Source organism: Ornithorhynchus anatinus, chromosome 17, assembly GCF_004115215.2.
Source record: "Ornithorhynchus anatinus isolate Pmale09 chromosome 17, mOrnAna1.pri.v4, whole genome shotgun sequence".
NCBI classification, from domain to species: domain Eukaryota; kingdom Metazoa; phylum Chordata; class Mammalia; order Monotremata; family Ornithorhynchidae; genus Ornithorhynchus; species Ornithorhynchus anatinus.
In genome coordinates this window covers 4,064,938-4,077,958 of record NC_041744.1, presented here as the reverse complement: position 1 = coordinate 4,077,958, position 13,021 = coordinate 4,064,938, and the positions used below count along the sequence as shown (strand labels likewise).

Below are 13,021 nucleotides of genomic sequence, written 5' to 3'. Positions count from 1 at the left end.
CTGGGCCTCAGGTTCCTCATCTACCGCAAGGAGATGGGATAAATAGGGAGCTCTTCACAAGGTCGAGGCTGCGGCCACTCTGATGGGAGCTTGTATCTGCCTCAGCTCTCAGCACATAGTACGCAACTGAGTGTCAAAATTATGTAGAGCATTCTCCGATTTAAACCGGAAAGCTATTACCTAAGTCACACCTGACGAGAGCTTCCAGGGGGAGTCCACCATGCCCTCGAAAAGCATTCCTGGATAAGAGCCAGTGATGTCCATAGCATTTGACTTTGAAAATTGAGGGTTTCGCCCCCCTTTTCCAAATACTGTCTTTGGGCAGGCTGTTCTGGTTACTCTTTGGAGGGAGAAAGTAAGGTCCCTCCAAAAAGCTCCCTTTTTAGACTGTAATTCCTGAGTAGACACCTGCTGGATCTCTCAAAGGGCAGCCACTGGCCTGGAGGTGGGGGAAAGGGAGTGAAGGAGTAGGAGGGAAAAAAAAAAAACAACAACCTTGCTCTTTTTCTCTTTCCCTTCTCTTTCATTCACTCTTTTCTCTCTCTCTCCTCACCTCCTTCTCTCCCTGTCTCTCTCCTTTTCCTCTCTCCCTCTCATCTCTCTCTTTCTCCCCCTCCCCTCTCTCTCTCCCTCTCATCTCTCTCTCCCTTTCTCCCCATCCCCACCTCTCACTCTTCCCCTTCCCTTCCTCGTTCTCCCCTTTCCCTTCCTCCTTCTCCCCTCCTCTCTCCCCCTTCTCCTTCACCTTCTCTTGTTACCCTCTCTTTCCTCTTCTCTCCCTTCACCTTCTTTCTCCTCCCCCTCCTCTAATCCCTCCCCCTCTCTCCTTAATAATGGTATTCATTTAGTGCTTACTACGTGCCAGGCACTGTACTAAGCACTTCCCCCACCTCTCCCCTCACCCTCTCTCTCTTCCCCTCTCCCTCACCTTCTCTCTCCTCCCCTTCCCTCACTGTCTCTCTCTTCCCTTCACCCCTCACCTTCTCTCTCTTTCCCAATCCCCTCTTTTTCCACTCTCCCTCCCCTCCTCTCTCAACCAGCATCCTTCTCGGCCTCCACATTCTTCCCCCTTGGGTCCCTCTATTCTAGGCCTTCTCACTGGAGGCCTCGCCTGATTCCAGCATTCCCTGGGAAGCAACAGACACACACACCTTGCCACACACTCCACAATCTCCCCTGGAATCAGGTTTGCCACCATTTCCAATTCAGACGGGGCTGGTCCTGGGTCCAGGCATGGGGAGCAGGGCGGGTGGTCAGACCAAGCCTCAGATTTCTGCCCCATCCCTCCCTCCCTCGATCTGGATTCCCCTCATGGGTTCAGCTGATCTGCCATGGACACCCAGGGTACAGAACAGGACCGAACCGAGGGAGAGCAAAGGGCACGAGAGAAGTCCAGACGGGGTGGGGAGGGGAAGAGACAGAAAAACCAAAAAGAGGAGGCAAAAATATCACCGGAGTTGAGGAGGAAAAACAGAACAGAAAGGAGGAAGTTACAGGCAACAGGAAGGACTCGAGATAACAGGAAACCGGGAGATGGAGGATAGAACACGAGTAAAAATGAAGGGAGAGAAAGTGGGAGGAGAGGAGGCTTCAAAAGGAACAAAAAACAGGGGGAGAACACAAAGATTTGGGGAAAACTGTGCGGACCGGGACATGAAAGAGAGGATAGGTGGGAGAGGATGAGTGGGTGGATTAAGCGAAGAAGCAGATGAGTAGAAGATTACACGGGTGAGTGGGAGGGTAAAAGAGAGGATCTGAATTTTAGGATCCATTCCCATGCTCTCATTTCCCAGTGTGTTTACGTTCTGATATCTGGCTAAGCCCCTCCTTTTCAACCCCTACCACCTGGTTGAACAAGAGATCCTAATAGCTTTTTTCTCCAAAGAATAAAAGCACTTATTATTTGATGAACAGATTTTGTAAACCACATCCTAAAGGGCGGGCCTTCCTGACTGTTGGGACTAGAATATAGAGATATTCCCCGGTACAGTGCCTGGCACCTAGGGAAGCACTTAACAAATACCATAAAAAAAAAAAATTAAAAAAAGCTTCCACCCCAACTCCCCTAGCATGAGCCAGAAAGAGCTAATGAAGCCTTTTTTAAAGGGTATCTGTTAAGCGCTTACTACGTGCCAAGCACTGCCCTAAGCACTGGGTAGATAGAAGCTAATCAGGTTGGACACAATCCGTGTCCCACACGGAGCTCACAGTTCTAATCCCCGTTTTACAGATGAGGGAACTGAGGCCCAGAGAAATTTAGTGACTTGTCCACGGTCACACGGCTGAGAAGCTGCTGAGCCGGGATTAGAACCCGGGTCCCTCTGACTCCCAGGCCTGCGGTGAACCCCACAAAAGAAATAATAATAATAATTACGGTACTTGTTAAGTGCTTACTACCGCCAAGCACCGTTCCAAATGCTGGGGTAGATACAGGTCAGTCAGGTTGGACACAGCCCCTGTCCCACTTAGGGCTCTCAGTGGGGAGTAGGATTCAAATCCCATTATACAGATGGGGTAACTGAGGCCCAGAGAAGCTAAGTGAATTGTCCAAGGAAAGGTAGGAGCAGAAATGGAATCTACACGTCTGAACATCGGGAATTGTTCTAAGTGCTCAAGAGATTCAGTAGAAATACAAAGCACATTGCCCGCCCACAAAAAGCTTACACTCTAAAGATCTGTCCCTCAGATGGTCTATCTGCATCCGGCTTGGAGAGTGGCACCGCGGCCAAGTGGAAAAAGCCCAGGCCTGGGAGTCAGAGGACCTGGGTTCTAATACTAATTCCGCCACTTGTCTGCTGGGTGACCTTGGACAAGTCACTTTACTTCACTGCGCCTCAGTCCCCTCATCTGCAAAATGGGGATTTAATACCTGTTTTCTCTCTCCTACCTAGAATGTGAATCCCGCGTGGGACCTATCTTGTAGCTATCCCAGGGCTTAGATTAGTGCTTGGCACACAGTAAACGCTTTACAGATAACGATACAGATAACAGTCCAAGGGCCGCCCAGTCAACACTTGCACCCTAATCCCCCAATCAATCGATCAATCGATCGATGGTATTTACTGAGCACATACCGTGCGCAGAGCACTCTACTAAGCGGTTGGGAGAATAAACTCTGTCATAGCTTTCACCAATTTGATTCCTCAGCTCTTCAAGGACTGCTATTGCCCACACCAACCTTGATCACTGTGTGAAGCACTCCAGAGCACTGTACTAAGCGCTTGGGAGAGTACAATAAATATAAAATCGGTAGACACCGCCCTTGCCCACGAGGAGCTAACAGTCACCCCCAAAACCCCAGCTGCAGGCGAGGTCAACGTGAAACTGACACTGCCCCAACCCAGACCGCAGCATTTCCCGAAAACATGATTTGGCCTTGGTTGTATTATTATTTTCTTGTAAATGAAAGAGCTGATGTTTTTCATTAACGACCAAAGACAGCATGTTCTTTGCCGTGGCCGTTTCCAAACGTAATTTCCGATGGCAAATTACCTTCCGCAGAATTTCTCTGATTTTATTAAGTGCCCCTTCTTTCCTCTTGGTATAACGCCGGCATTTCGGGGGAGTTGTGAGAGAGCCTGTATTAAAGGCCAAAGCCAAGATGAGATTTTTGTTTGCTCCACATCTGACAATAATGGAAGTGCTTTATCTGGGACTTAAAGGATTTGAAATTGAAAGTAAAGGAAACCGAGGGATTAAGAGGCGGCGGTGTGGTCTAGAAAAAAAAGCAAGGTGCTGGGATGTCTGGCCATCAGTTTCTTCATCCGTAAAATGGGGCTGAGAGCCCTGCTTTTCCACCCCCTTAGATTATGAACCCTCAGATGGGCTGAGATTGGGTCTGATCTGATTGTCTTGAGTCGAACTCGGTACCTAGACCAGTGCTTTGCACACGGTAGACACCAGATGAAGACAGTAATTATTTGCAAGGTCTCGTTAGAACACCGAGGCAGACCGCCCGCCTGCTGGGCCTTTTCAGTCGGTTTCCAAGCCCGGTCCCCCCACTGCTCCGAGTAAACGCCCATGATGCCAAACCACCGGGCGGAGAGTACTCTCCCGACTGCTAAGTACAGTGCTTTGCACACAGTAAGTCCCAGTAAATACGACTGAATGAATGAATGCGCACAATGAACAGTCGATGAATATCAGGGTGTGGGTCTACCAACCCTATTATATACTGCATCAATCAATCAATGGTATTTATTGAGCGCTGACTCTGTGCCAGACACTGTACTAAGCACTTGGGAGTGTACGATACAACGGAGTTGGCAATCACATTCCCTGCCCACAACTCTCCCAAGAGTTTTAAACACTCCAAACTCTCCCTGGCACTTACGTATATAGCTTCAATTTATTTATTTACTTACGTTTATTAATACCTGCCTCCGCCTCTAGACCGTGAGCTCAACGTCTGTTCGTTATTATACTGTACTCTTCCGAGCATTTAGTACGGTGCTTTGCCCGAAGTAAGCGTTCAAAAAATAGGATTGAATGAAGACTTCTACAGCTATCATTGCTGCTAATTCTGCTAGAGGGATCAAAGGGACTGATCCAACCAACTGCCTTGTTGATCGTGAACTTCTTGAGGGCAGGGACTATATATCTTGCCTCTTTTGTGCTGGGCTGAGTGCTTTTTACAGTGTCTCACCCTCTGGCGGCATCCAAGAAATCCCACCGGTTGAGCAGTGACCGAATGGAGGAGCCCTCTCTCCTTCCGGGTCCCTCTGGCATTAGAATGTTAATAAAACTTTCAGGTTGACTGTTTCTGAACGAGCTCGAATGATTCATTCCAACCCCGGCCTGACACATAAGGAGCTGCCAACCTCCGGAGAGTCCCGGAGATCAGTCCAAAACTGCACGCCCAATCTTCGGGACATGGGGGACAGAAGGAGGAGTCAATTTCCTAAGCATTTGCCACATCTTAATGCTGAATAATTTAAGACTACTGCGACTGCCTGCCTGAGAATACACCAAGGACTGCAGAGCTTTCCCCGAAATCAGCTGGCTTACTGGGAGCGGGCTTTGACAGCAGGGATAATGGATTAATGGCGGATAATCAGATATTATCGATTTATCAGACTGCCCCCTGGAGCGGGGGACCCTGTAAGATGTCAAAGCCCATCAAGAGTCATGGTCCCCTCACTCTCATAGGAGGTGACCCAGAAAGACATGAATTTCAACTAAAGAGCCTTCTCCTTCTCTGAATTCTCGGGAAGTCAAGGGGTTGGCACTGGCTCCGTTGCCCACTCCTTCGGGCATTTACCTATCAAATTTTCGGAGGGGAGACTGAGAGGGAATCCGCACACTTAGATACTCTAGGGCTCACTTTCCCGCTGTGCCTCCATCTCATCTGTCTCGCCGCCAAACTCTCATCCACGTCCTACCTCTGGCCTGAAATGCCCCCCCCCCCCATAATGTGACAGACAACCACTCTCCCCCTCTTCGAAGCCTTAATGAAGGTACATCTCTTCCAAGAGGCCTTCCCAGACTAAACCCCACTTTTCCTCCCTTCTACATCACCCTGATTTGTTCCCTTTGCTCTTCCCCCCACCCAGCCCCACAGCACTTAGGTCCATATCTGTAATTTTATTTATTTGTATTTGTACAGCCTCTAGACTGTAAACTCACTGTAGGCAGAGACTGTCACTATACACTGTTGTACTGCACTTCCCCAAGCACTTAGTAATTACTCTGTACACAATAAGCACTCAATAAATACGGTTGAATAAATGAATGAGAGGGAGACAGAAAGGGAGCATTAGCTCGCTGTGGGCAGGAATGTGTCTGTCGATTGTTATATTTACTCTCCCAAGTACTTAGTCCAGAGCTTCGCCCAAAATAAGAGCTCAATAAATACAGTTGGATGAACAGGCATGGGAGAAGGAGACAGAGAGGGAGCGCAGAAACAGGACATCGAGAGGAAAAAGGAGATAGAGAGGGGGAGCCCGAGAGGGAAGGGGAGTCCAAGAGGGAGGGAGCCAGGAGCAGGAAAAAACATAGGTAATTATTAAATATAAAAATCTGCAAATTTTCCAGCTCCATTAATAAGAGTCTCCATTCATTTTCCTCCGCCAGTAAAGTCGAAGGAGAGAATACATCGGAATTGCTAATGGGGTAAGCTAGGAGGATCAGTAGCTGCTTCTTAACCCTGCCGGCCAGAAATCCATCAAATCCCAACACCTATTAAGACCCAGTGCTAATAGCCCTGAGACGGTGCGGTGCCACAGGACCGAAAATCTCAAAGATGGCGGCACTCGACCACTGTCAATGCACAACCCTAATCGATCGGACCATCAGTCCCGTGGCATCTGTTGAGCACCTTAAGGCACACTCCGGGTAGGCAGCCTTCCTGGCTAAGCCTATGACTAGAAACGTTAAAAAAAAAAAATACAAAAAACACATTTCGGACCTATAAATTCTCAAAAGAAGATGCTCTTGATGTGTAGCTCGGTGGAAAGAGCACGGGTTTGGGAGTCAGAGGTCATGGATTCGAATCCCAGCTCTGCCACTCGTCAGCCGTGTGATGCGGGCAAGTCACTTCACTTCTCTGTGCCTCAGTTACCTCATCTGTACAATGGGGATTAAGGCCGTGACCCTCACGTAGGACAACCTGATTAGCCTGTGTCTACCCCAGCGCTTAGAACGGTGCTCGGCACATGGTAAGGGCTTAACAAATACCAACATTATTGTTATTATAATTGTGGTATTTGTTCAGTGCTTTCTATGTGCCAGGCACTTCTCCTCCTTCCCTCTCCTCCTCCCCCACTCCCATCCCACCCCCTCAGCACTGTATATATATCTTTCCCACCCTATTTATTTTGTTTATTTTGTTTAATGAGATGCACATCGCCTCGATTCTATTTAGTCGCCATTGTCTTTACGAGCTGTTCTTCCCCTCGACTCTATTTATTGCCATCGTTCCCGTCCGCCCGTCTCCCCCGATCAGACCGTGAGCCCGTCAAACGGCGGGGACCGTCTCTATCTGTTGCCGACTTGTTCATCCCAAGCGCTTAGTACAGTGCTCCGCACATAGTAAGCGCTCAATCTAAGTCCTAATCTCCATTTTCCAGGTGAGGAAACTGAGGCACAGAGAAGTGAAGTGACTTGTCCAAGGTCACCCAGCAGACGAGTGGCAGAGCCGGGATCAGAACCCAGATCCTGCCAGACCCGTGCTCTATCCAGCGGGGCGTGCCGCTTCTGGGTGTCAAGCACTGTGCATCGGACTGTAATCTCCCAGGTGCTTGCTACAGCGCTCTGCATGCAGTAATAAGTGCTCAATAAACCCCACTGATTGATTAATTGATCGAGTGAGACCCCCGAGTTCACTTTGGGTTGCTTTGAACCCTTGGCTCTCTTCCACTGGCAGCTCCCAGGATAAGGCATCGCAAAAGGAATCGAAGATCCCATTTCCCATCACGTGGACCCCCGGTGGCAGGGTACGTGGCTTTTAGAGTACAGTCTAATAATGTTTAATAATGTTGGTATTTTGTTAAGCGCTTACTACGTGCGGAGCACTGTTCTAAGCGCTTGGGTGCTGGCAGGGTAATAATCAGATTGTCCCACGTGAGGCTCACAGTTGATCCCCATTTTCCAGATGAGGTCACTGAGGCACAGAGAAGTGAAGTGACTCGCCCACAGTCACGCGGCTGACGAGTGGCAGAGTCGGGAGTCGAACCCACGACCTCTGACTCCGAAGCCCAGGCCCTTTCCACTGTGCCACGCTGCTTCCCAAGGACCTAGAGCAGCGCTCTGTGAAAACGACGCACGCGGAAATACCGATGACCGCCATGGGACCCGGCCAGAGGACGTGGATTTTCTCCCACCAGTTCTGATCCGGGATTTAAAAATCCAGAACGATCTGGAAAAACACAGGAGACTCGATTTTCCTATTACGGAGCGGGGAGAAAAGGAACGCCCAGATATCGGAAAAAGTCCTTTTCACCCCCTGAAGCCTTCCGTCTGAGTCGCTCCTTATAAATCAGCCGGACTACGGTGAGCTCTGCCTCCTCGCTTTGCCCCTCCTCGATCCGACGATTGGATCAGCGAACCGAAAAGGGACATACGGGAGGATAACGAAGGGAGGGGAAGCCAAGCCCAAAGCCGGCAGGGTAACTCCCCCGCCGGATAACTGGCCGGAAGCCGTTCGGGAATCGGCTGCCGAAACAGGAAAGCCGCGGAGGAGCGACCGGCAGGCTGGGCTGCGTTTGGAACATTCGTTCCCAAAGAGAAGCTGTGTGGTTCGGTGGATGGAGCAGGGGCCTGGGAGTCAGAGGGACCTGGGTTCTAATGTCGGCTCCGCCACCTGTCTGCCGTGTGACCTCGGGCAAGTCACTTCTCTGTGCTTCAGTTACCTCATCTGTAAAATGGGGATTTAGACTGCGAGCCCCTTGCGGGACATGGACTTTGTCCTACCTGACAATAATGATAATAATAATGCTGGTATCTGTTAAGCGCTGACTATGTGCAGAGCACTGTTCTAAGCGCTGGGGGAAATACAGGGTAATCAGGCTGTCCCACATGAGGCTCACAGTTAATCCCCATTTTACAGAGGAGGTAACTGAGGCACAGAGAAATTAAGTGACTTGCCCACGGTCACACCCGATGAGCCTGTGCCTACACCAATGCTTAGTACAGCGCCTGGTACCTAGTAAGCTCTTAACAAATACCATAAGATACCATGATAAAAAGCGTTGGAACATAGTAAGGGTTAAAGAAATACCATTATTATTACCATTATTATATTGTATCAAGTGTTTCAACGGGGCATTCCAGAATGGATCAGAAAGGAGTGGGAAATCCAGGCCCAGCCTGAAGGAGCGAGGAGTCCGGACTGCAGGATAAGAGAGAAAAGGCCTCCGGCGTTCCTGCCTCCCAGGATCATCACCCAGCACGACGGAGGCGCCGGAATCTACTCGGCGTCCCGGCCGGATCACGCGTCGGCGTGGGACGGCCGTCTGGGCGGGGCGGGGGCTCGGGGAAGGACCGGCCGGCGTTACCTTGATTCTCTTCCAGCTTCCCTATCGTCTCGATCTGCTCCGCCAGGTCATTTGAGTTCCACTGACTCATCCCGATGAGGATCGCGCTCTTCCCTTCCGCCACCTCCTCTGCGAAGGGAGAAGAGAGGACGGGGATGAACGGCGGAGTGGTCACGGGGCCGCGGACCAGACCCGGAGCCCAGGCATCCGCCGGGAAGGAGGGAGGGAGGAAGGGTGGAAAGACAGAATGCCAGCTAACCGCGCTCTCCCGGGCGGGGATCCCAGACGCCTGCATCGGCTTCCCGCCCCTCCCCTGACCCTCCGCGGAGACGCTCGCGGAAGACCAGCCGCTGACGTCGGGGACCGACTTCTGTCCGGGCCCTCGATTTCCCGTAGCCCTCATCGGTCGGGGTCTTTTCCCTCCCCCCGGCTTGGAAATGGCCAGGTTAGTCAGTTGGGAAAACCGGGTTGTCTTGTTCTCTCCCCTGTTTACACCCAAGTCGACGCCAAGAAGGGCCAAGGAGCTAACGGTAGGCTAAAGCAGGGAGCACCTTTCACTTCAAAGTCTTACGTCCCAGTGGCGAGAGCCCGGGCTTGGGAGTCACAGGTCATGGGTTCTAATCCCCGTTCTGCCGCTTGTCTGCCGGGGGACCTTGGGCGAGTCACTTCGCTCCTCTGGGCCTCAGTGCCATCATCCGTAAAATGGGGATTAAGACGACGAGCCCCATCCGGGACAGGGACGCTGTCCGACCCGATCACCTTGCATCTACCCTAGTGCTTAGAACAGCGCTTTGCACATAGTAAGCACTTAAAAAATATCGTGATTATTATATAGTTATCGCTTCCAAGAGGACTTCCCCAGTTAAGCCTTCTTCTCCCCCAACTCCCGCGTCGTTCGGTGCCATCTACGACTTGCGTCTGTGACCTCTGGGCACCTGATATCTGCCTCGCCCCGGGCCCCACGGCGCTTACGTACGTAACCGTAAATTATTCATATTAATGTCTGTCTCCCCCTCTGGATTGTAAGCTCATTTTGGGCAAGGAGCCCGTCTCCCGACTCTATTGTACCGGATTCTCTCAAGCGCTCAATACCGTGCTCTGCTCTGTATTATTTAAGCGCTCAATAAATACCACTGATTGACTCCGGGAGGGCTGTAAATACCAGCTTCGTCCCCAGACTGAAACAATTTACCGAGCGTTTACTCTGTGCCGAGCACCGTACTGAGCACTGGGGTAGATCCAGGTTGATCACACTGGGTGCATTCCCTGTCCCATGTATCGCTCGATGTCTGTCTCCCCCACTCCGGACAGCAAGCTCGTGGTGGGCAGGGAATGTGACCGTTTACTGTTGTATTATACTCTCTCGAGTGCTCAGTGCAGTGCTCTACACACAGTAGGTGCTCAGTAAATACGAACGAATGAACGTGAGGCTCACAGTTTAAGTGGGAGAAAACCATCGCCTTTGTCTGTGCCCAGGCCCGGAGAACACTTCAGAGCCCAAGTTGGCACCTTCAGGCAACAGAAAGATTAAAAATTGCCCTCCTGAGGGAGCTCAATTAGTAGCATCCCATTGACCTGGCCGGAGGGAGAAGAGATTATGGTATTCGTTAAGCTATTAATAACAGTGAGAATAATAATAAATCGTGGTATTTGTTAGGTGCTTGCTTTGGGCCGGGCATTCCGTTCTAAGCGCTGGGATCGATACAAGCAAATCGGGCTGGACACAGACCCTGTCCCACGTGGGGCTCACAGTCTTAATCCCCGTTTTACAGACGCAGGGGACCGTGACTTGCCCGAGGTCCCGCAGCAGACAAGTAGGGGAGCCGGGATTAGAACCCAGACCCGTGTGCTTTTGCAGTCCAGTTTCAGACGGTCCAACATCCGGCCGAGACGGGCCGAGGCTGAACAGGGCCGGGCGGACCCAGATGGGTTTTCTCTTCAACGCAGGATGTTTACGTCGAATCGGAGAAGATGGCAGAAAAAGCCAAAAGAAGCACCTGAGAGGCAGGGTTGCCTCGAGGACAGAGCACGGGCCTGGGAGTCAGAGGTCCTGGGTTCTAATCCCAGCTCTGCCTCACCTGCTGCTTAATTTAGGGCAAGTCACCTCACTTCTCTTAGCCTCAGTTTCCATATCTGTAAAATGGGGGTTAAGACGGAGAGACCTATGTGGGAAGTGGACCGCATCCTACCTGATTATCTGGTTTTTACCCCAGTTCTTAGTACAGTGCCGGGCACATAGTAAGCGCTTAACAGAGACCATTGGAGAAAAGGCGATCCGGATACGCAGTCACAGCTGATCCACCCGCAGTTATAGCAGAGAAGAAGCAGGGCCTAACGGAAATAGGCAAAGGCTGGGAGTCAGAGAAGCTGGGTGCTAACCTCAGCCCTGCCACTTGCCCAACGTGTGACCTCGGGCAAGTCACTCTTCCTTCTCTGTGCCTCCGTTTCCTCATCTGTAAAATGGGAATACCTGTTCTCCCTCCTGGCTAGACTGGGATCCCCCTGAGGGACAGAGAGGGTTGGACTGTATCCACCTCGGCGCTTAGCCCACAGAAAGCGTTTAACAGATACCACAGTTCTCTTTATCATCTCTGTGCTTTCTCCATGCCCTCGCGCCCTTCCCTTCCGAAGAATCGGGCCCCGGCAGGAGAGAGAGAATAAGCTGCTTCGGTCCAGTGTGTCTCGGATTCCACCCCTGGGCGTCCGTCCAGCCGACCGAATGGAAGGCCAATCCATCCAGGGAGTGGGGGTCCCGGGGAAGCACCCCACCCAATCCATGAGGGACAAAACGTCCGTCTGCCTCTGCCCGTTCGGCCCAGGCGGCGGTTTCATCGGCGAGCACCAACGGCTTTTCCGAAACCATCCGGTCTCTTACAGCCCGTTCTGAGGCCCGTCATTCCCAGGAGCCCGAGCACCGGGTTTCAGCAAGTGCTTGGATATATTCCACAAAAGCCACGACTGAAAAGACCCTGCTAGAGCATAAGCTTCCCAAAATAATTTCCATCCTCAGGCCGGCCGAGCTCCCCTTTCGGAGGATCTGTTAAATATTTTATAGCTCTGGGGACCCGCAAAGAATAATACTATCTACTTTCGTCCGGCGCCATTGAGAAAGCCCCAAGCAGTCAGCATCGTTCCTCACTCGGCCGTCCTAAATCCGTGGTCGCCGAAATCACTCTTCAAGATAACGAGAGAGAGTGTGGAGCGGTGCTCCGTGCACGGTAAGTGCTCAGTAAATACCATTGACCGAGGATGATGATGAGAAGCAGCGTGGCTCAGTGATGAGAGCACGGGCTTCGGAGTCAGAGGTCATGGGTTCGACTCCCGGCCCTGCCACTCGTCAGCTGCGTGACTGTGGGCGAGTCGCTTCACTTCTCTGTGCCTCAGTTCCCTCATCTGTAAAATGGGGATTAACCGGGAGCCTCACGTGGGACGACCTGATTACCCTGTACCTAACCCGGCGCTTAGAACGGTGCTCTAATGTTGGTACAAATACCAACATTATTATGATGATGATGACGACGGTGGTATTTGTTAAGCACTTACTACGTGCCAAGCACTGTTCTAAAGGCTGGGGTAGATACAAGGTAATCAGGTTGTCCCACATGGGGCTCTCCCCCCCTTTTAAAGCCTCATTGAGTGCGCACCTCCTCCAAGAGGTCTTCCCAGACTAGGCCCCTCTTTTCCTCTTCTCCCACTCCCTCTCGCATCACCCTGACTTGCTCCCTTTCTTCTTCCTCCCCCCCCAACCCCCGGCACTTAAGTCCATATCTGTAATTTATTTACTTGTATTGATGACTGTTCCCCCCCCCCCAGACTGTAAGCTCATCGTGGGCAGGGAATACGTCTGTTTATTTTTGTATCGCACTCTCCCAAGCACTGTGCTCGGTGCACGGTAAGCACTCAATAAATGCGACTGAATGAATGAATGAGTGTCTCTGCCCGCCGAGCAGTTCCGCTGAAGACGTGGGGGCTAAGCTCTGAGTGGTAACCCATGCTCCCCCTCCCCTTGTCCCTGGTGGGAGAAGAAGGGACAGAAGTTAGAGAGATAT

The 13,021-nt window shown here is 51.3% G+C and overlaps 1 protein-coding gene across 1 annotated transcript in view; it reads right to left on the bottom strand.

The window, feature by feature from the left end:
- PITPNM3 (PITPNM family member 3) overlaps positions 1 to 13,021 on the bottom strand; it is a 207,156-nt gene that overhangs the window by 117,186 nt on the left and 76,949 nt on the right. Inside the window, 1 exon segment of the mRNA XM_039914417.1 lies at positions 8,994 to 9,101. Within this exon segment, the coding sequence (XP_039770351.1) occupies positions 8,994 to 9,101 (108 nt within the window).